A 22,184-nucleotide genomic window follows, 5' to 3' on the forward strand; every position below is an offset into this window, starting at 1 on the left:
ATAATTATAAGCCCAAGATAGCATTTTCAGGGACAGAAATGTTCTTTTCAGCAAGAAGCATAACTAAACTTCTCCACAGATTTAAAAATTAAAAGTACAAGAAACTGTATTCACATTTGTTGTTGTTTTGTTTGCCAGATTCTTGCTCAAAACAATGTTTGACCAAAAATGGCATCAGGGTCCCAATGGCTAGACACCTCCTCAGTTACTCTGCAGCAATCCTCTTGTTCATTGGTGTGCATTTCCACCTTATTACCCCTGTTTCTTTCTCGATAGAGAAACTCTGAAACTTGAGATTTTCACAAACATTAAAGAGTTCATCTTGTAAATAATCTGTTCTCCCCAATATATTCATTCTTCCTTGGCCTCTTCCCAGTGCTACACAGACTTAGGTCAATGGTTGAATCTATAACCGTGCCCACAGCCCTGCAAGTATTGGGTTACTGTTGTGGGTCTGTATTTCCATCTCACTAACATGCTGGTGGGTTACCCAGATGATTCTTTGTGCAAACTGAACATTTCTTAATTATACTAGTGTTTTCTTGGTACTAATTCCCCCCACCCCCCAATGAAAAATGATTATCATATGTATCTATCTCAAACATAGAGTTTTCAGTTAGAACTGCCTACCTGGAAGTCGTCATACTTTCTTTCATGCAGCGACATTTTAGAGATAAAAGTTCAAGTGGATTTGAAGATTCAAAGTGGAAAACAATTTGCACTGGCAAAGTTGAATAATGACGTTACAACTTATGCTCAGCTATTTCTTGATAATGGGTAGAGTGACTTATTGTGTTTTCCATGAAGTCTGAACTTTTGAAACTGCAGGACACCCTACATGGCCATGACAATGATGTCTGTGGGAAAAGGAATAGCAGCTTTGAAATATTCACAACCAACACAATTTTGATTAAACAAAGAACTCTGGTTTTTAATAGTTTTGATCATTAAAAAAGTTTAAACCTGCATAGCAATCATTTCAAAAATAATTATTTAATGTTCCATAATTAAACTGTACACAACCTAGTCTTGGGACACAGAAGCCAGTGAGGTGAGTTTGGAGCAGTCCGGTGCAGTCCCAGGAGCCAGGAGTCGAGTTCTCATTGGCCTTTTTTTTTTTTTTTTTTTGTCATTCGGCTCATTTAAGTTTTTGGATAGTTGGCACAATCTGGCTCTGCTGATGAGTGGATCTGCACTGGGAAGAGAGAGCAGCTTGACCCCCGTCCCTTCTCGCTTCCCCTCCCCCACTTGGCCGGATTCCTCAAAGTCGCTCAATGTCTCGGTATTTCTTCCTCAAAATAGAGACCTGGTCTTTAAAGAGGACGGGGTCGAGCCTCATCTGAGAGTGGATCAGCGGCATGTAGCCAAACCAGCTGGCAAACGTATTCATGCAGCTCTGTCGCTGGGCAAAGTGGTCAGGGTCAGCCCAGCGGGAAGCCCGAGAAGTCTGGGGAGAAGTAGAGAAACAAGGATGATGATGAGAGAAATGCAAGGTGAGATGGAAACACTGCAGAAAACGAAGTCAGGCAAATGAATGAGCCGCAGAGCTTGAGGTCTGGCCCGGCCACTAAGTCTCACCATCTATGCACCTGCTGAAAATGCAATTGCTGATGCTGGTTTTTCCCAAGGTATGCTACGTTCCTCAGTATTAAAAACACAGTAACAAAGATTCATGATGACTTTAACTCTCTAAAATTTATTGACGAATTCTCTGGTCAGTCCACGACTTAGCAACTGAAGCTCAAGTACTACAGCGACTCAATTTAAAACTTCTCTTTGCACTTGGGACCAGGTACTAAGATTAACGATGTGTTTATGCTTTCAAAGATAGTTTTCCAAATCCTTCTTGTTTACGTAGTTGATTTAGAAATACCAACCAACTTTGAGAAGTCTATCTTTCTCTCTATCCATCACTTCCTCCCTTCTACTATCTCTTTACGTTTATAAGGGTCCTACTAAATCCTTTGTTAAAAGTTCACCTATATAGTTGAAGAACAAAATAGCACCTTTTACATGTCAGTCAAGGCTAGTGTTATGCAGCATCTAAAATTCCATTTTCTCTTCTGTAGCCCTCCCATTGACATGACTCCATGAGGACGAGAAGGGGAGATTCAGTGGTAAATAGGGCATGTTGCTGTAAAACTAACTTTATACTAAAATCTCGAAATTCTGTTATTCTCTTAACCCAAGAATGGTTGGCTTTCCTATTTGACTAAAACCCCCAAAGGTTACTTTATTTAAAGGGCAATCAGCCCTCCAAAGAATCACTGCTCACCCAGAATAGAAAAAAGATTAACTTTCGACAAACAGAAAAGATGGCTACCATCTTTTTAGCTCTCTGTGTTGCCCCTAAAGTTGGTTAAATATTTTTAGATTATGCAAAAGATTGGCATTGATTTAAAAAGAATGCCTTAAATGTCTGGAGTGCTGAAATTTAAATAGAATGACTAAGCACATTGTCTTTAATTCCTTGTTTTTACGAAATATGGAAAAGATGGGCTGCCCAATTATGGGGAAAAAACTCACAAGCCCGTTTATGTCAATAGGCAACTCTTTAATGATGTATATGTATGCATGTGTGTTCAATGTGTTTGTTGTGCTCACATTGTTAGAAAAACACTTTCATGGGAAGATACATTTTAGTGTGAGAATCAGTAAGAGTCACTTTAAAATCCCAGTGTCAACATGCTCAAAAATAACATTGAAGATAAACACAAATGTCAAGTTTTCTCTGAACAGCAGAATAACAAACAAAACACTATTTGTAAAGTGTTTTCATGGAGTTCATTTGAATTTCACAACAATCTGGTGAAGTATCTACCCAGGTAATAATATCCCCATTTTATAGCTGAGGAAGCAAGTTCAAGAAAGTTAGAGTTATTTGTTCAAGTCTAGAGAGGGACAGAACTCAAGCTTCATTCTTCAGCCTTTATACGAGGAGAACTCTACTTGATAAATCAGAGAAAGGTATCAAATGGAGCTGACTGGTTGAGTTCATATCAGAGTAGACAGTCCCAAAAGTAACTTGTGTTGACCCTAAATGGATATGGGTTTGTGAGCCTTTTTTTTTTTTTTTTAAGGCAGAGTCTCACTCTGTCACCCAGGCTGGAGTGCGGTGGTGTGATCTCAGCTCACTGCAACCTCCACCACCCGGGTGCAAGTGATTCTTGTGCCTCAGCCTCCCAAGTAGCTGGGATTACAGGTGCATACCACCATGCACGGCTAATTTTTGTATTTTTAGTAGAGATGTGGTTTTGCCATTTTGCCCAGGCTGGTCCTGAACTCCTGAGCTCAAGCAATCCGCCTGCCTTGTCCTCCCAAAATGCTGGGATTATAGGCATGAGCCACTGTGCCCGGCCTGTGGGCCATTTTTGATTGGCCCACTCATTCCCAAAGGGTGCCGTACTCAGGCAAAAATACTCATATATGCAACTAGAAATACTTTCTAGAGTTTACGCTCATTCTTATTAAAAAAAAATTTTTTTAAAGTTCCATTGAATCATTCAGGTTATCGTTTTGCTTCTAGATGTTAACATTTATTCTGAGTCAACAAACATCTACTAGAAAAGATGTTTTTCTTATCTAATAAAAGCCTAATCTTAGAGGATGATATCCATTTACTTTACCAGTCATACAAGCATTAAATAAATTACTGTGTATGATGGAAAGAAGGGGGGCAAATACAGTACCTGAATACACCTAGTTAGACCTAAGGTTAAATTTAGATATTTCTGTAAAGATGTAAGAAATTACCAGAAATACTGTTTGGTAGAATTAGAATAATCTATGAAAATAGCACAAATCCACCCCATAAGAAGCCTTGTATGACTAGAGTTGCCTACTTACTGAGTGTTCTGAAGCACTCTGAGTAAAAAATATTTTTAAAATGTCACGTCTTTAAATGAGATAATATACAGTCATGTACCACATAATGACATGTCAATCAATGTTGGACCACATAGATGACTATGGTCCCATATAACTGTAATACCCTATTTTTATTGTACCTATTCTGTATTTAGAAATATTTACATACAAAATATTGATCCCTGTGTTACAGCTGCCTACAGTATTCAGTACAGTGACATGCTGTACATGTTGTAGCCTAGGAGCAATAGGCTACACCATATAGCGCAGATGTGGAGTAGCCCTACTACACCATATGGCGCAGGTGTGCAGTAGCCCTACACCATATGGCGCAGGTGTGCAGTAGCCCTACACCATATGGCGCAGGTGTGCAGTAGCCCTACACCATATGGCGCAGGTGTGCAGTAGCCCTACACCATATGGCGCAGGTGTGCAGTAGCCCTACACCATATGGCGCAGGTGTGCAGTAGCCCTACACCATATGGCGCAGGTGTGGAGTAGGCTGTCCCATATAGGGCTGTGTAAGTACGCTTGATAATGTTCGGAGGGCGACAAGATTGCCAAATGATGCATTCCTCAGAATGCATCCTCATTCTTAAGAGAGAAATAAAAATGTAAATAAAAATGTTTGGGCACATGATAGACGATACATCTTGCTTGAATTCAAATAGTCTCTCAGCCTTAAACATTCTTACAAATCCTCTTATCTGTTCTTTCCGTAATTAGAAGGAAACAGAATTTTCCACTAGACTGTTCGCTAAGGACAGCTCTTTCGTCATAACCAATACCTAGAACAGTACCTGATAACATACTAAGTACTAAATAACTTTTTATAAACTTTAAATTCTTTATAAACTTTAAATTTTTGCTTACTAAATTTAGTGAATGAAAAATGGTCAGCTTAACTGAGGCCTAGCTAAGATTTCCTTTGCAAAAGCTAGATTTGTATATGTTTTCCAATGCCTGGAACAATACTCTCTTTAACATTTGTATATGTTTTCCAAGGCACATGCAAATCCCTTCAAAATTGAACTCATATAACCAGGTTAAAGTATGCTCATTTGGATTAACCTCAATCCTGTTGGATACTCCATGATTTAACGTGGGTGAATCTTAATGCTGTTTCTTAAGGTTTTTTATTTGTTTTCTTTTTTTTTTTTTTTTGAGACAGAGCCTTGTTCTGTCACCCAGGCTGGAGTGCAGTGGTACAATCTCAACTCACTGCAACCTCTGCCTCCCGGGTTCAAGCGATTCTTGTGCCTCAGCCACCCGAGTAAGCTGGGATTACAAGCGTGCACCACCATGCCCAGCTAATTTTTTGTATTTTTAGTAGAGACGGGGTTTCGACATGTTGGCAAGGCTGGTCTCAAACTCCTGGCCTCAGGTGATCCACCTGGCTTGGCCTCCCAAAGTGCTGGGATTATAGGTATGAGCCACTGCGCCTGGCCAAGGTTTTTTATTTCTTACATATAGTAGGGGCTCTGCTCAAGATGAATAAAGATAGATGAAATTCAGCATATCCAGATGGACCTGATACCAAGAAGCTGGGGTGTACAAGGACAAGCAGTGGAATCCACAGACCCTGGGATTCAATTCCCAGTTCTGTCTCTAACTTACTGGACAACTTGCGGGAATATGCTTAAATTCACTAGATACTAGTTTTCTTATTTGTAAAAAGAAAATGTTGGATTCCATTTCCTTGAAAATATCTTTAATATTAAAATTTTATAACTCAACACAATATTTTACTTCACTTTTTTTTCACATATTATTTCAACCCTGTGAGGTAGAGCTCACCATTTCCATGTTAAAGATGAGTCAACTGAGTTTCAGAAGGAAACTGACTTGTCTACAGCTTATAAATGCTGATTCTAGAACTGAAAATTAAATATTGTGACTCCTGCTACGTCACCAAGACACAATTCAACTCAACTGCAAGCACCAGAAAACTGTGTTAAAGAGAGTATTGTTTGCTGGACATTAAATAAGATACCTACAATCAACTTTCATAAGTTATTTGTAGGGCTTTAATTCTGCGGAGGGCCGAATGTTTGTGCCCCCTAAAATTTATATGTTGAAGCTTAATTCTCAATGTGATGATATTTGCAGGTGAGGCCTCTGTGGGATGATTAGGTCATAAGGGTGGAGTCCTCACAAATGGGAGCAGTGCTCTTACAGAAGGGACTCCAGAGAACTCTCTTGCCCTTGTTTCTGCCATGTGAAGACACAATGAGCAGAGGGCTGTCTATGAATCAGGAAACAGTCTCTTGCCAGATACGAAATCTGCTGGTGCCTTGATCTGGGACTTTCCAGCCTCTAGAACTATGAAAAATAAATGTCTGTTATTTAAGCCACCCAGTCAATGGTATTTTTGTCATAGTAGCCCAAATGGACTGAGACAAACTCTAAAGACATATCTTTCTCATGTCACCTTAAAGATTATAGGACAGCTTTATATTCTTGGCATAAAGATACTCTTAACCTGTGTCTTCCTAATTATCCCTGCACCAATCACACCCTCTTTCCTAGCTTTCAGATGTGGTTCATTTCTGGTTTCTCCTCATCATATGCTCCTGGGTGGAACATCTAGAGGTACTTGAGTCCTCATTACCTGGGGCTGAACCACCAGTGAGTGAAGCAAGGGAAGAGGGCTCTTCTACACTTACTTACCTGTCCCATCATTGTCTCCTTATACTGCTTCTTCTGGGTCACTTTGATTGGAGGCAATTTTGTTACAGCAGACACCAGGAAGTTCATGAGAATGTCCTCACAATTGGCCAATTGGTCCACCATGTTCTTCAGGCTGGCTGGCAGGTAATGGGAGTACAGGTAGTGATAATATCTGTAAAAATCAAAGATGGGTTTCACAGGGGGTCATTATCACATGATGACAAGTGGACTTCTGAGACAGAAAACACATACCCATTCTTTGAATCCCTAAACATGTCATGAATGGTGATGACAATGATAATGATGATGACAATAACTATCACTTCTACAGTACTTGTTATATACCAGATAGTGTTCTAAAGTATTTTACAAGAAATGCTTCATCTAGTCTTCAGAAGGAGCCTACAAGGCAGGTTCTATTATTACTCCCGTTTTACAGATGAGGAAACAAGGCACAGAGATACAGACATACAGACATTGCTTGCCCAGTCTAACTCTAATATCAGACTGGTGAGTTAGAAAGAAAAACTAAATACTTAGATGGCAAGAGAAGTTATTTACACATGATCTATATATTATAAAGCTGCTTAACAATTTTAATCATTGGCTTAATCAGAACTGTATTCAATATTATCCCTTGACTCTGAGTCCAACAATTAAACCATACATATTTCAATCCTGTTAGAGCAAAATCTCAATTAATGGGGTGGTCAATCGTAATAGAAAACCCATAATTAATTTGAATTATTTCTCATCCTACTGTTTTTAAAATGTATTTATATACATATAGCATATATTTATAGGAAAAATCATTTGGGGGAATCAGATTCTTTGAGTGGTGGTGGCAGAAGCAATAGGAACAATGAACTTTCAAGAAGTGAAATCTTGAGACCAGGAATCAGTCAGCCTAAATGTTTAAGCCTTGAGCATTTCCAAGCTATCCCTGAGATAGCAAAATTCCCTATTCTTTACTAAAAAAGATTAAGGCAAGATTGGTGTGTTCACCTTTACTATGACAGAAGACCGGGGATTTTGTTACTGGTTGAGTGGGGAATGTTATCTATCTACACTCGCTACTTTGGCAATCTTACTCCAGCCCCCCGGCTTTAAAGATCAAATATATGCAAACAACTGCCAAATTTGTTATCTCTACCCGTGAGCTTTTTCCATATATCCTTTTGGATGTCTTAACATATCCAAGACTGAACTCCTATATTTTCTCTGATATTTGTTCCATCTGTAGCTTTCCTCATCAAATCTTCCAGTGCTTCAGGTCAAAAGACTTGGAGTCATCAACTGTACATCCAGACTGTCTAGACATCATGCTAAATCATCTTCAAAACAATCTGATCACTACTTACCACAGCCACCATTCACTTCCTGGTCCCAGGATCTCACCATCTCTTGCCTAGATAATGTTAATCACCTCCTAATAGGGCTTCCTGCTTCAACTCTAGGTCTCTTCTAGTCTCTTCTCAACATAGCATCCACAGTGATGCATAAAAGAAAAGCTGGATTTCTCCTCCCTGTTCAAACCCTGTCCTCCTCCCCTGTCACTTAGAGAAAAAGTCAAGTCCTCATGATGGACATCAAGGTCCTGCCGGATTTATCACTGTTGTTAAAACTGCCTATAGCATTCAGAGTACAGTGACATGCTGTACATATCGAACCCTGTTCAAACCCTGCCCTCCTCCCGTATCACTTAGAGAAAAAGTCAAGTCCTCATGATCAAGGACATCAAGGTCATGCATCCATGCCCCCTGACTTTTCTGACTTCCTGTCACCCATTCCACCCAGTCACAGTGGTCTCCTTGATGGTTCTCCAGTATTCTGCCTCAGGGCATTTATTCTCACTGTTCTCCTGCCAGAACACTCTTCCTGCACATATCCGCTTGACTAACTTCCTGTCCTTCAAGTCTCTGCTCAAATCTCACCTGCTCAATTAGAATCACCCTGGACACCCCCAACCTGCCCCATCTCCACCTTCAGAACTCCTGATCCTTCTCTATACTTTGTCTTTTGTTATATCACTTCTTTCCTTAATAAACTATGGAATTATTATGTAGACTTTCTTTGTTAGAATGTAAGACCTGCATTGGCAAGAAATTTTTTCTACTTTACTCAATGATGAATCCCAAGCACCTAGAACAGTGCCCTTGGGTGCTGACTTAGGTATTTCCTTTTGTTGTTGTTATTCTAAATATTCAGTTACCTAATATGCCCTGAGTGTATTTTCACACTTCAGACCAACTGAAAATGTGACTCTACCATAATTTCTGGAAATGAAATATGCCAAGGGGTTTCGGTTTCAAAAACACACATTTGACACATTAGCAAAACTTAAGTGGGGATACAGACTAATTTTCCTTGATGTTGTTAACAAGATTTGGCCTTGGTTCCTATTTATGCAGCAGCCAATATAAAAAGCTATGTAAAGTCTGTAAGAGACATGTCCAGATTCCTCACTTGTGGTAAATAGCAGCTCCTGTCAACACCATGGAGTAGTCGTTCGTCCACTTTGACGTGTATCCCCACCGCTCCTTAGAGTTATCCCAGAAGTGGCTACGTGCGGGGTACCCCACAATCCTCTCGGGGAAGCTCTGCCACACTGTGAAGGCGAAATCCACCTGCAGGCAGAACACAAGCCAAACAAGCAATCAACAGCGTTAACAAATGTCAACAAAACATGACCTTCCCCCCACTAATTCATAATGCAAAATCCTGGGACTGTGGCGAAACATTAATTCTATGTATTCATCAGCAAATTAAACTGACTGCTTGACATTTTGCCCCATAATTATGCACATTTTAATGTTTTCTGTTAAAGAAACTTCAGATTAGTGTGGAAATGAAAGGAAGAAAAAACATTTGCTGATATGCCCTTTAAAAATCCAGTCTGTTCAAGCTAAAATACAAGTCGAAAAAGCAGTTGCTGCTTTTCCCCCTCCCTGAAAGGTGCATGTGACCTGATTCACATGAGACACAAACACATCTGTTTTATAAATGAGAAATTTCTCATGTATATTCAAAGAATGAATATACAACATATATCACACCCAGCATATATCGAAGCCAAAGTGCCTAAAATAAAAGCACCCTCTTAAGAGTAAGAGAAATGACATTTTAAAAAACAACAAGTTCTAACAGGAATACAGAGCAGATATCATAAAGAAAACATAATTCAGGCCTCTTAGGTTTGAAGATGCACAGTTTAAGAGAAACTAGAAGAAAGCATCCACAGTGAAAATCACTAAGAATAAGTGGGGACAAGGCCAACTGAAGCCACAGGATTATTTTAAAGGAAATGCAGCTAAATGTCTTTCCAGTGCTTATAGTAGCCCAAAGCAGGTACTTCTGAACTTGCTATAAACCAGCACTTACAGTTAGCAAATGCTCTGTTTTCAAATGCATAAACTCACTTCTGATTCCTATGATCATTTGATGAACGGTAAGTCAAAATAATAAACAGAAAATAAAAATAACAGAAATAGTGACAGTAAACCATCATATAATGTTCATAATTGTGAAATGCTTATAATACAACAGGCGCAGCTATAGGTGCTTATCCATTTTAACTCATTCCATCCTCACAATACCCCTGGGGCTTTTACATTCTTCAGTTTACAGAAAGGGAAACTAAGATATTATAAGTTCAAGTAATTTGCTGAGCTAATAAGTGGCAGAGCCAAGATTCAAACTCACGCAGTCTGGTTTCAAATGTGCTATGTGTACTATATCATAACTTCTCTTTTGGCTCTGTTACTCTAGTGGTAAAAGCAATTTGTCTCTTGTATAGGTTATGATTCACCTCATAATCTTTGCCCTATCTCTTCTTGATAAGCAATACAAATGGAAATTTCATCTGTTTTGCAAATATTTTGAGTCCTGGCACTGTAATGGTAGCTGGGGGAGTGAGTGATGCTGCTAAGTCCAAGTCCTACCCTCTCAGAGGTTCAAAAGCAGGACCTGTGATGGTTAACTGTATTTGTCAATGTGACTATACTGTGAGGTGCCCAGATTAAAGATGATTTCTGGGTGTGTCTGTGAGGGTGTTTCTGGATGAGATTAACATTGGAATCTGTGGGTTCAATAAAGCACACTGTCCTCACCAACGCAGACGGGCAATACCCAGTCATCTCAGAGCGTGAATACAAAACAAGGGTAAAGGAAGGAGGAATTCACCCCCTTTTTCTTTTTGCCTGCCCGCCGAGTGGGGACATCTAACTTCTATTGCCCTTGGGCCGGGATTTACATCATTGGCTCCCTGGTTCTCAGGCTGTAGGATTCTGTCTAGAATTACACCAGTAGCTTTCCTGGGTCTCCAGCCTGCAGATGGCAGATCGTGAGATTTCCCGGCCCCCAGGATTGTGTGAGCCAATTCCTCATAATAAATCTCTCTGTCAGTGTATGTATGTATGTATGTGCATGTGTGTGTATGTGTGTATATATGTGTATATATATAATATATATATTCTATTGATTCTGTTAGCCTGAAAAATCCTAATATTCTGCCTTATCTTAAGATAAGGAAGACTTAAAAATATGGCCTGTTCCCCAAAACTATAACATCCAGAGGGGGGCAGGCATGGTAGCTCATGGCTATAATCCCAGCACTTTGGGAGGCTGAGGTGGGTGGATCATTTGAGGTCAGGAGTTTGAGACCAGCTTGGCCAACACGGTGAAACCCTGTCTCTACTAAAAATATAGAAATTGGCTGGGTGTGGTGTTGCACGCCTGTAATTCCAGCTAATGGGGAGGCTGAGGCACAAGAATTACATGAATCCAGGAGGTGGAGGTTGCAGTGAGCTGAGATGGTGCCACTGCCCTCTTATCCTGGGCGGCAGAGCGAGATTCCATCTAAAAAAAAAAAAACAACTCCAGAGTAGGGGGGCGGGGAAAAAATCCAGAGTGGGGAAAAAACAGGGTGGTGGAACCGACATTAAGAAAGTTTGGTAGGGAGCATGTTATCTCAAAGTTAAAAGATAGCAGAGGATGGGGAACATCTGCCAGAAAACTGAAATTGGGTTGTGATAACCTGTACCTTTTCACTAGTGGTCAATACTAATGGTGCCAACTGATGGGATAGTATATTATGTTGCCTGTTGTCAAAGGATCAGCCTGCCTGACAGCACTCTTTGGGGTTTTCTATTATTCTTTGAAAAGGAAATACATGCACCAGCAACTACTACAGAACCCAATGGGGTGTTCTCATCACATGAATTTCTTACTATCTTAAAGCTGTTTCAAGTCATTTAAAAGGAACTCAAAAGTAAATTCAGATAAAACTATGATTCTTGTGATAGCTCTGCTTTCACGCAGATTATTAACACATCAAAGAAGGCAAAGGTCAGTTTAAGGCCCTTTCTCTGAAAAACCAACATCTGTTTTCTTTTGAGCAGCGTTTGCAGCAATCCAGATAAATGTAAATAACTATAAACCAACTATAATGCCCTTTATAGGATGCTGCTTAAAAATCTATCCTCAATGCTGCAGAGAGACATTTAAACAATTTGAGATCCTTAGAGAGGGAAAAAAAGTGAACCAACATCTATTCACCTAAAAAAAGAGAAAAGAGAAATCCTTGCCCAGGACCATTTTAGGCAACAGAACCATTCCACTGATCAGCAGGCGAAAGCAAACCAGACTGCCAGCCTCTTAGATTTACATATCATTTTCAACCCACGTTGACTTCTAATTACTTCACATACAACACATGTTCCTCCCAGCATGCACTGAGTGGTTGGAATTGCTATTCTTTGAAAAGAAATTCACCAGCATGAGGATGCATCACAGCAGTTGAAAGTTATTTCACCATGGGATAGGGAAAAACAAATCCTAGAGTGAGACTAATTGCCTTGTGCCCAGGGGAAGACAGAAGATCAATCAATACTTCAGGTCATAGGATGATGATTAAGGTACACGCTGTAGTTGTCTTGACCATTTGTTGTGCCATGGCGGTATGCTGCTTTGCCTGTGTTTGCCCTCCAAAATCCACTGTCCACTCTTCTTGTCTTGCCCTGTGCCCTCGGATAACGGACCCCTAGTGACTGCATCACCTGGTTGGGTTAGGTCAATGGGAGTCACCAGCAGGAAAATCGAGACAGGACAGAGAGAGAGGTCAGTGTATCTCTTCACTGCTCCCTCTCTCCTTTGCCATTAGAGTTCTGGCAGTAGCCATGTCCTTCCATGATCATAGCACTTGTAGAGCAGACTCTCCCTCCTAGTGCCATCTCCCAGGGCCTTTGAAAGAAGGAATTCCTTCTCTCACTCCTTCAGGCCAAAGGGAAGAGCTGCTTCCTGCTGTAATTACTTATCAGGTGCCTCATTCTCTCTTATGGGATCTTTTAACCCCATCTACATCTCCCTAAGGAATCCAAAGTTCCTTCATTTGAATCATCTGATTTGAATTCAGTTTGTTGCCAGGACTCAGATGCATATAGCCTGGAACTGTGTAACCGAAGTACCTGACATGGAGACCAGGATAAAGAAATCTCTCAATAAATACTTACTGAATGAATGTGTTCCAGCTTCCCTTGCAGAAAGTGGCAGAAAAATGCAAGCCGGAGTGACCTGTACCCTGTATTCCATAGCTGTCTTTCCCTTTGAATGTTAAGCTTATCAACATCCCTTGCTCCTGCCAACCTACACATGACACAGTTGGCAGTGTGCCCACCTTGAATCCCCAAAGCATGCATCCCCTACCCTGCCCAACCACTCATTCAACAAGTACTTATAGAGCTTTGGCTGCATAGAAAGCATTTTAACAAGGTGAGGCCCAGGACATTTTGTCCTGGGATTATTTAGGTTGCCCTTTGACATGACATCTATGCAACTCCATCTGATGGCACCTCGAAAGCATCTGTGGAATTTCTTTTTTTGTTTGTTTGTTTGAGACGGAGTCTCGCTCTGTCGCCCAGGCTGGAGTGCAATGGTGCGATCTCGGCTCACTGCAAGCTCCGCCTCCTGGGTTCAAGCGATCCTTCTGCCTCAGCTTCCTGAGTTGGTGGGACTACAGGTGTCTGGAGCACGTCCGGCTAATTTTTGTATTTTTAGTACAGACGGGGTATCACCATATTGGCCAGGCTGGTCTCGAACTCCTGATCTTGTGATCCGCCCGCCTCAGCCTCCCAAAGTGCTGGGATTACAGGCGTGAGCCACTGCGCCCGGCCTCATCTGTGGAATTTCAAGAAGGAGACACTGAGTCCACCTGCCTAGGCCAACACTGAGTCCTGGCTCTGTGGGCAGCAGGCCATTAGAACTAGACTGGTATCCAAGAAAGCGCAGGTTACACTGATGTTTACATTAAAAGGAAAATGATTGTGAACAAAAAGGAAAAAAGAAAGGGAGGGAAAAGGCGTAAGTAGTTGCGTCTCCATGCTTTTTAGTAGTTGCCATTAATAATGTATTTCTCATATACTCCATTTTTATATAGCTGTCTTTGGTCCCCTGCATGGTTTAAAGGAAGGTTTCAGAGATCAATACTCATTCGAGTTGTAAAAATTGGTTTTCTACCATATCTATCTTTCCTCCTCTCTCTCCTCCGCACGCATTCTTTAGGCAATCTTATTTTTGGCACAAATACCTGAACATCTGAAATAGGAATCTCCATCACAGCCTTAAAGTGAAACCGTTTGCTCTTATATAGGTGAAAGAAAATGAGCTCTTTAAACCAAGACAGAAAAGCTGCCTTTAGAGCCCCAAATAGAGTCTCCCAACTGAGACAATAGGACACGTGGAGAGGAATGGGATTGTCTCCTCTGGACAGCATGGTTTCAACATAATGCAGAACAGGCACCCTCCCCCTCCCCCTTGGTTCTGCGCACCTGCCCACAACTGTGCTGTTTAAAAACAAAAAAGGAGGACAGGCCTGGGAGGAGAGGTGAGGCCCAGTTATGCAAATGAGGAGCCAATTAGCAGAGACAATGAAAGGGAGATGCCCTCCTCAGAGTGCCAGGTGGCAGCAAGGTGCTAACAGGAATCCGGGCTGATTAAAACCACTGCTGTAGGAAGTTTTGAAAAATGTTTTCTAGTTCTGCCAAGGCACGGCTAAGAGAAGTACTAGCATTGTGCAACATGAGGTGACCGTCTGAACAGCCCACCTGCCGCTCCTTAGGCATGGGTTCTTACCTCTGTTGTTGAAAGCACGGTGTCCTCATCAAGGCTGAGCACGGCGTCTGTGATGATGTTGTCGTAGGGTAGAAAACGGCTGCTCATAACCTGGGAGGAAGTAGAAGTAGGCAATGGGGAGGGAATGAGGGAAAGAGGTAACTTCAGAGTCTTGTTTTCAGGACAATTCTCCCATCCTCACCTGCATAAAGAATGTGCTACTACCATGTCACCCCTCAACACTGAAGGAATCTCATTTCCCATCAATGCAGATTTATTTGTTCAACAATTATTGGGCACCTACTGTGTGCCAGGCATCTTGCTGGTCAAAGAGGGCACAAAGATAATTAAGATATATTCCCTGTCTTTGAAGAGTTCATGGTCTGTAGAGGAGACCAAGAAGCAGATGACCAGCCTTTGCTTCATACAAAAAAATGCCAGGAGACCACAGGATGGAGCAACTAGATGTCTGGAAGAGCAGATGAAGGCCTTGTAGAAGAAGTGACATTTAAGCAGGACCCTGACGGGCAGAAAGAATTCACCAGGTATAGATAGTAATGAAGCATTAAAGACAAGACTCGGCAGATGCAGAGGCATTGAAGAGAGAACCCGCATCCTGACACCCACTCTTCCCGACCGACAGAGTGAATGGATGGAGAGGTGATTCCAAGTGTGGACACAAACCACGGGGAGAGCAGATCATAGTAGAAGGTGCTGCTTTTACAAATTAGATACATTTACAAATTAAAATATACATTAGCACAGATTAGAGAAAATATATACATATATATGAGCAGCTACAGTAATCAAAGGTAATATTAAAGTTACAAATAACTTCATTAAAATGAAAAGTATACTGATTTAAAGAAATATATTAGGCCAGGCATGGTGGCTCATGACTGTAATCCCAGCATTTTGGGAGGCTGAGGTGGGTGGATCACTTGAGTCCAGGAGTTCAAGACCAGCCTGACCAACATGGTGAAACCCTGACTCTACTAAAAATACAAAAATTAGCCGGGCATGGTGGTGCATGCCTGTGATCTCAGCTACTCTGGAGGCTGAGGCAGAAGAATCACTTGAACCTGGGAGACAGAGGTTGCAGTGAGCTGAGATTGCGCCACCGCACTCTAGCCTGGGTGACAGAGCAAGACTCTGTCACACACACAAAAAAAGAAGAAAAATATTAAATAATAGCACACATGATCCATGGATTTAGAAAAATTGTGAAGGTGGTGTATGCATAAAGTTTGGGCAGTTCTAGAATAAGGAAAGGTTCCTCTTTCCCTTGGTCTAGTGTTAAGTTGCTTCTTTCTCTGGCCTTTGTCCCTTCAAAGTTGATGGCGGGTGTGAATTCAGAGAGGATGTCATCATCATTACTGTAACTTCTGGAAGAAGGTTGTGAGCATGTGACTACGTGTGCACACACAGTGGTGTGTGTGTGTGTGTGTGTAGTGGGGGCTTTGGAGATTACGGCATCAGCTGGAAAAATTGAGGGTGGAGAGGTTACCCTGTGATAGTCATAACTTAACCTTTGTGTTGAATGTACCATAGAAGAACTAACCGTAAGAATGCTGATACCATAAGAATAACATTTTTTGAACATTTACTATGTGCCAGGGTATGTTCCACGTCCTTCATATATATCACTGGGTTTCATCTTTATAACAACTCCATTTTACAGGAAGGGAAACTGAGATACACAGGTTAAGTATCGTGCCCAAAACAAACCCAGGGTTAGATGGTGTGACTCTATAGAGCACCTTGGCCACTGGTCCTGGAAAGGACCTCACAAGTGAATTTAGGACCACATATGCCAATCACATGCTCACCACCTTCTTCCAGAAGTTACAGTAATGATGATGACATCCTCTCTGAATTCACACCTGCCATCAACTTTGAAGAGACAGAGGCCAGGAGAAAGAAGCAACTTAACACTGGAGACAAAGGGAAAGAGGAAAAGGGCGGTAGCTAGCCAGCTGCCAAAGCTGCAGTCTCCCCAAATCTGAATACTCCTAGGGGCCAGCTCCACTGCAGACCTCATCTCAAACTCGGTTTATTTGCCTGCAAAGCTACCAGAGCACCTAGGACTTCAATGAATGGACAGTGCCCACTCTAAGTCATCTCTGAGAGCTCGAGGGACATATCTGTAGCATACACGGCTTCAGGGGTTGCTGCTACACATCTGTCAACTTGGTCAGGTTATTTTGCTGTTGTTGTTTTCTCAGGCTTTTAAAATAAAACACAAAGTGATCAGCAACCCCATAGACACAGTGCTCAGAATTCTCAGCCTGAAGCAATCCTCCTGATACTCTTTACAGGTCCACTGACTAACGCAGAAACCATTAGCTGCCAGCTTAGCACTGCCCTGACCTTTCCCTTGTTAAGCCTACAGGGGAAAACTGCAAAGACAAGTCCTATAAATTCAAAACAGAATTTTGCAGCCAAAGCAGCAAACATATTAATTTTAAATTCATGGAGATAGAGACTTTAAAATGGAGAATGAGGAAGATGTAGGGTTTCTTCCCCATCATCTGCCCAACCATAGGTCTTAAAGGGATCTGTTTCCTTTTTTTCTGAACCTGTCTCATCAACAGAGGTAAAAAGCCCAAAAGCCATCCACTTTTTTTCCAAATACGTTGCCTCAGCGACCTTCTTAAATGGATTAGCATGAGAGAAACCAATGTACTTACAAAGTCAATCCCGAGTGAACTGAGTTTTCCTTGTTAGTTCATTTAAGAAAGATTTAGCTACCATGTGAAAGCCCAACTCTTTTAAAACGAGCAAACATGCTGGCCTTGGGCAGTGGCTCACACCTGTAACCCCAGCACTTTGGGAGGTCGAGGTGGGCGGATCACCTGAGGTTGGGAGTTTGAGACCAGCCCGACTAACCCCATCTCTACCAAAAACACAAAATTAGCCAGGTGTGGTGGCGCATGCCTGTAGTTCCAGCTACTCGAGAGGCTGAGGCAGGAGAATCGTTTGAACCCAGGAGGCGGAGGCTGCAGTGAGCTGAGATCACGCCATTGCACTCCAGCCTGGGCAACAAGAGCGAAACTCTGCCTCAAAAAACAAACAAACAAACAAACAAACAAACAAACAAACAAACAAACAACATGCCTAGGAAATGACCAAGACTCAAGAAGTTTACTGTCTTGTGGGGTGTGTGTGTGTGTGCGTGTGTGTGCGTGTGTGTGTGTGTGTGTGTGTGTGTGTGTGTGGTGGGGGGGTAGGGGACACATAAGAAATATACACAAATAATGATATAAAACACAGTAATAGTTAAGATTTATTGAGCATCCACAGTGCACCCACACTCTTCAGTACATTTATTTATGTAGTCTGATATAATCTGATCTTTTTGGCGACCTTATTAGTTACATATTATGACTCTTTCCATTTATTGAAAGGGGGCAGGGAGACACAGAGGATTAAGAACTTGCTTTAAGTCACACAAAAGTAAGTTCGACTTTAGAGCCCATAATATAAATCCTAACGTTATGACGTCTCCCAGAAGAGGAGCTAACATTTATTGAACCCTTGGTGCATGTATAATAGGCACAGGACTAAGCATCTGATATGCAATGATCTCATTTAATCCTCAAAATGGGTCCATGTCATAGCCCAGGTTTCCTAAAATACTGACCCTGAAGCAAGGCTTAAGTGCAAAAGCTTTACTCTGAGGTACAATCCCAGGGCACTGAGAGTCAGAGAAAAGACATAGGAAGCACCCAGCCCACTGAATTCAGTGCCCAAGGTGGAGGCAAGGACTGAACAAATGCCAGGAGCCTGAATATAGATGCAGCGGGGAGGATCTGAGGCATCTTGTAAGAGACATCTGATAAAGCCCACGAGAAAGGTACTATTATTATCACCACCATTTTATAAATAAACGGGGAGTTTCTTTTCACTGAGAATGAAAATATAAAATCAATCAGTGAGTCAGAGCATGAAAATGCTATACTACCTAAAGAAATCAGAATGGCTCCCGGACAGACTGGGTTGTGTCTGAATATCCTGATATATCCAAAGAAAGACATTATCCACCAGAAGCAGAGCTGGTCTCCTTGACCTATGGAAGCATACCAAACAAAGAATCCCAAAGTTCAACATTAACTGCCTGCCTCTGAGCACTGTTCATGGCTTCAGGCACTGGAATTGGAACACTGCCATTCCTATGATGGGTTATTCTATGGGGGGATGGATATAAGGTGCTGCATGAAACCATGCTTATGGTGAGATGGATTCACGAGAGAGGCATGTGATTATTCCAACATCCACCTTCTCTCATAAATGCTTACCAAGCAGCTCTTTAATAAACAGCTTGCTTGACTGCAGCCTTATGAGGGCCATGGCTACATTTGTCACATTCCCCACTGTGTTCCAAGCCTGTTACACAGTGCTCAGCACACAGTAGGCACTACTAAACGGGAAACGAATGGATAATGCACTGATCATCTTGTCCTTGTGACAGTTACAACTGCATTATGTCAAACCATATGAAATTGACACTTTTGGTGAGTCGATGATGATATCAAATGGTGCAGCCTAATAAACTAATTTTGTCATTCTGGCGCAAAGGTGTGGGCCACTCTCTTATGACCTGACCCCTTGGGGACTGATGAGGAAAGTTTTTTAGATGGCACTGCTTCACCAATCTCAATTTCATTTAGTAGTGACTATTTCCTTCACAAAGGGTAAGATCTAAAAGAAAGCAACAAGCAAAAGCTAGAGAAAAAAGAGCCGGGTGCTCTTTAGTAGAAGAAATTTCAAGGAGGAGGTAGCATGCAAACGGGGGCTTAAAGAATATATGGGAATGTTGACAAGCAGAGATGATGAGTTAAGGAGGGGTGGTCAAGACTTACAAATGGCAAAGTCAAAATTAGAGGTAGGAAGAGACATAGCACAATTCAGCTAATTAGAAATGATCAAATGTGGTAGGGGACAGGGTCTGTAGGGAAAGCAATGAGAGAAGAGATTGGAAGGGCCAGATTATATATGGCCTCAAGTGTTAATTGGAAGCACTACTAGCAAATGGAGACCTTAAAGGGCCAGGAGATGATCAGAAAGATAGTTCAGCTCTAGGCAAAGTGAACTGGAGAACAGAAGAAAGGCCAGCTATGCAGCACTCGTGAGAACCTTTACAGGCAGATGCCAAACAAAATTAAGGTGAAAATGTCCCTTTTAAAGTGAATGGGAGAAAGAGCCACCATTCTGATAGACATAGCTCAATCAGATTAATCAGCCAAGCAAACCTCATGCATCACCACCACCATCAGCTTTATCTTCATCCTTGTCATTTATAGAAAGATAACTATTGCCAGTTCCTGACTTGACTTAATCCTAACAGCAACCCTGCAAGGTATATATTATTGTATCCATTTTGTAGATGAGGAAACTGAGGCTCATAGAGGTTAAGTATACACACAAGGTCAAAAGTTACAAAAGAGTTGGTAGAAAGACCCAGGTTTCCCTGATTTGAAAGCCTACTGCGGTCAAAGCTGAGAACATTCTGAGCAAAGTACAGTTTTAGAAAAAATAATCCAGGGACAGGGAGAAGACATCTAGGGCCAAGACCCAAAGTGCCCCATGGAGAAACCAAGGCTCCACAGTGGTTCCACACGTAGGTCCCCTTCGAGTCTTACCTTGCTCTCTCCTTCAATGACGATGACAGGCACAGCAGTGGCAGGCCAGCGGTGTTTGGCTGGTAGGGGCTTGTCACAATTCCATAGAACTATGATCTGAAAGGGATGGGGCTCATTAGATGGCTGGAGAAGGATGTATTTATGTAGGCCTCCAACCCAAAGCTTCTTCTTAGAGTCAGAAAGAGAAAGAGGAGCTGGAGATCTCAGCAAGACAGAACGGCAGATATCAAAACTGAGTATTAAAGTGAGTCCATTCCCACACAACCTCAGAACATTATCACCCCAACAACTGGAGAAAGGACAGAAAGAGTAAACAAACAAACAAAGAGACAAACAAACAAAACCAACTGTGTCCAGGAATAGGGGAAAGCTGCAGGAAAAAGAATTTCAGGGTGGCTGGAGCTTAATAAAGTGGTTTCCTAAATTCTGATATCTTATGATGGTGTGTGAGATAACAACTCTGATCAAATTAAATAAAAATGTATACTGAGCATCTGAACATCTGCTCTGAACTTGCACTACACCAGGCAATGTGGGAGAAATAAAAAAATTCAAGCTAGAACTAAGATGAGCTCATGTTTTGCATGCTCTAGAATGGTTGCTGATTTTATGTGACTTTATAATTTCCAATAAAGGCATTTAGTTCAAAAACGCATACTTCCTTATTGAATTCTTTCCTTGTTTGTAAACCTTCTTGTATAAACTAATTCACAAATCAGAAAAACCACTGTTCAAGTATTGGAGCAACACAGATTTGGAAAATATTGTTACCATAGACATAATCATCTGCTCCCAATTTTATAATTAGTCATGGTTGCTATGAAAAGAAAAGTTGACGCTTCATGACACCAACAAGTCTGCTTCTTCTAGTGAAGCTTAGTTGTCTGGGTCCTCCCAGAGGCTTTTTGGATGTTACTTTGTCATTTTGACATTTAAAAACAAAATCATGTGCTTATATCTTCTCTAGAGAATGTGTTGGTATATGTATATATACTTTTTAACCCTATACCAGTGCTAAGGTCTCTCCGGAACCCACCCCTTCCCTGTGCCAGATTTCACTTCCAAGAATTTCTAAGTGGATGAAAAGGGTGTAATGAGGCAGGATGAATGAAAGGGAGTAAGAGGGTATGATGTTAGAGGAGTCCTGGGGAGCCCAGGGAGCCTGGGGGAGAACAGGTAAGGAGGGAGGAATCTCTGGTCTGGAGCTGGAGCAGGCAGGGGCTGCTCTGCCAACTTCCCACTCACCTGGGCACAGTACTGGGACTTGGCTGCAGCCACAAGAAGCTTCAACACTGGCTGGGACTGAGAGACCAGCGGGGTCACCGCATGGATGACTGCAGTGAATTTGGAGGGGGGCTTTAAACCTGAAATAAAAAGCAGAGCAGAGCCTAATGAAGCACTGGAAAACAAGACTGAGAAAATCACTCCTCCTTGCTCCACTGCCTCATGCTGAGGCAAATGTTCCCTCCTGGATGATTTCTCCTTGGCTTCTTATGTCCTGACAGGACAGAAACAAGATGAAAAGTTGCTGCTTAGCTACTGCCTGAGTCTAGAGACCTCAATAAATTCCAGATCAACGTCCACTTCTAGGTTCTTGCTTTAATATCCTTTGTCCCTCTTGGTGATGTTTCTGTGATGTTCCTTTGGCTTTTTAGGTACCCAGTGTCTAAATACACACACTATTCACCACCCTTCATGTGCTGTCTCTCCCACAGTGTTTGCATGTGTCTGATTTTTAATTATGTAATGAAAGGGTTCTACCTGACTAATAGTACTTCAAACAGCTAGCTAGTGGGAAAAAAGGTGAAAGGAACAGCATCCAGGGCCTGACTGTCTAGGTCTGAATCCCAGATCTACCACTTACTGGTGGTGGGACCTTGGAAAGAATACTTAACCCTC

At 41.7% G+C, this 22,184-nt stretch overlaps 1 protein-coding gene across 1 annotated transcript in view; it reads right to left on the reverse strand.

Annotated features, from left to right (window-relative positions):
- Positions 1 to 904: 904 nt before the first annotated feature.
- EXT1 (exostosin glycosyltransferase 1) overlaps positions 905 to 22,184 on the reverse strand; it is a 268,350-nt gene continuing 247,070 nt past the window's right edge. The window contains exons 6-11 of the mRNA XM_010359031.2: positions 21,531 to 21,649; positions 20,286 to 20,381; positions 14,665 to 14,754; positions 9,004 to 9,164; positions 6,538 to 6,709; positions 905 to 1,447 (exon numbers count right to left, since the gene is read on the reverse strand). Of these exons, the coding sequence (XP_010357333.1) occupies positions 1,262 to 1,447; positions 6,538 to 6,709; positions 9,004 to 9,164; positions 14,665 to 14,754; positions 20,286 to 20,381; positions 21,531 to 21,649 (824 nt within the window). The 3' untranslated portion in view covers positions 905 to 1,261. The remainder of the gene's footprint in view (positions 1,448 to 6,537; positions 6,710 to 9,003; positions 9,165 to 14,664; positions 14,755 to 20,285; positions 20,382 to 21,530; positions 21,650 to 22,184) is intronic.

The sequence above is a fragment of the Rhinopithecus roxellana genome, chromosome 9 (genome assembly GCF_007565055.1).
Source record: "Rhinopithecus roxellana isolate Shanxi Qingling chromosome 9, ASM756505v1, whole genome shotgun sequence".
NCBI lineage: Eukaryota > Metazoa > Chordata > Mammalia > Primates > Cercopithecidae > Rhinopithecus > Rhinopithecus roxellana.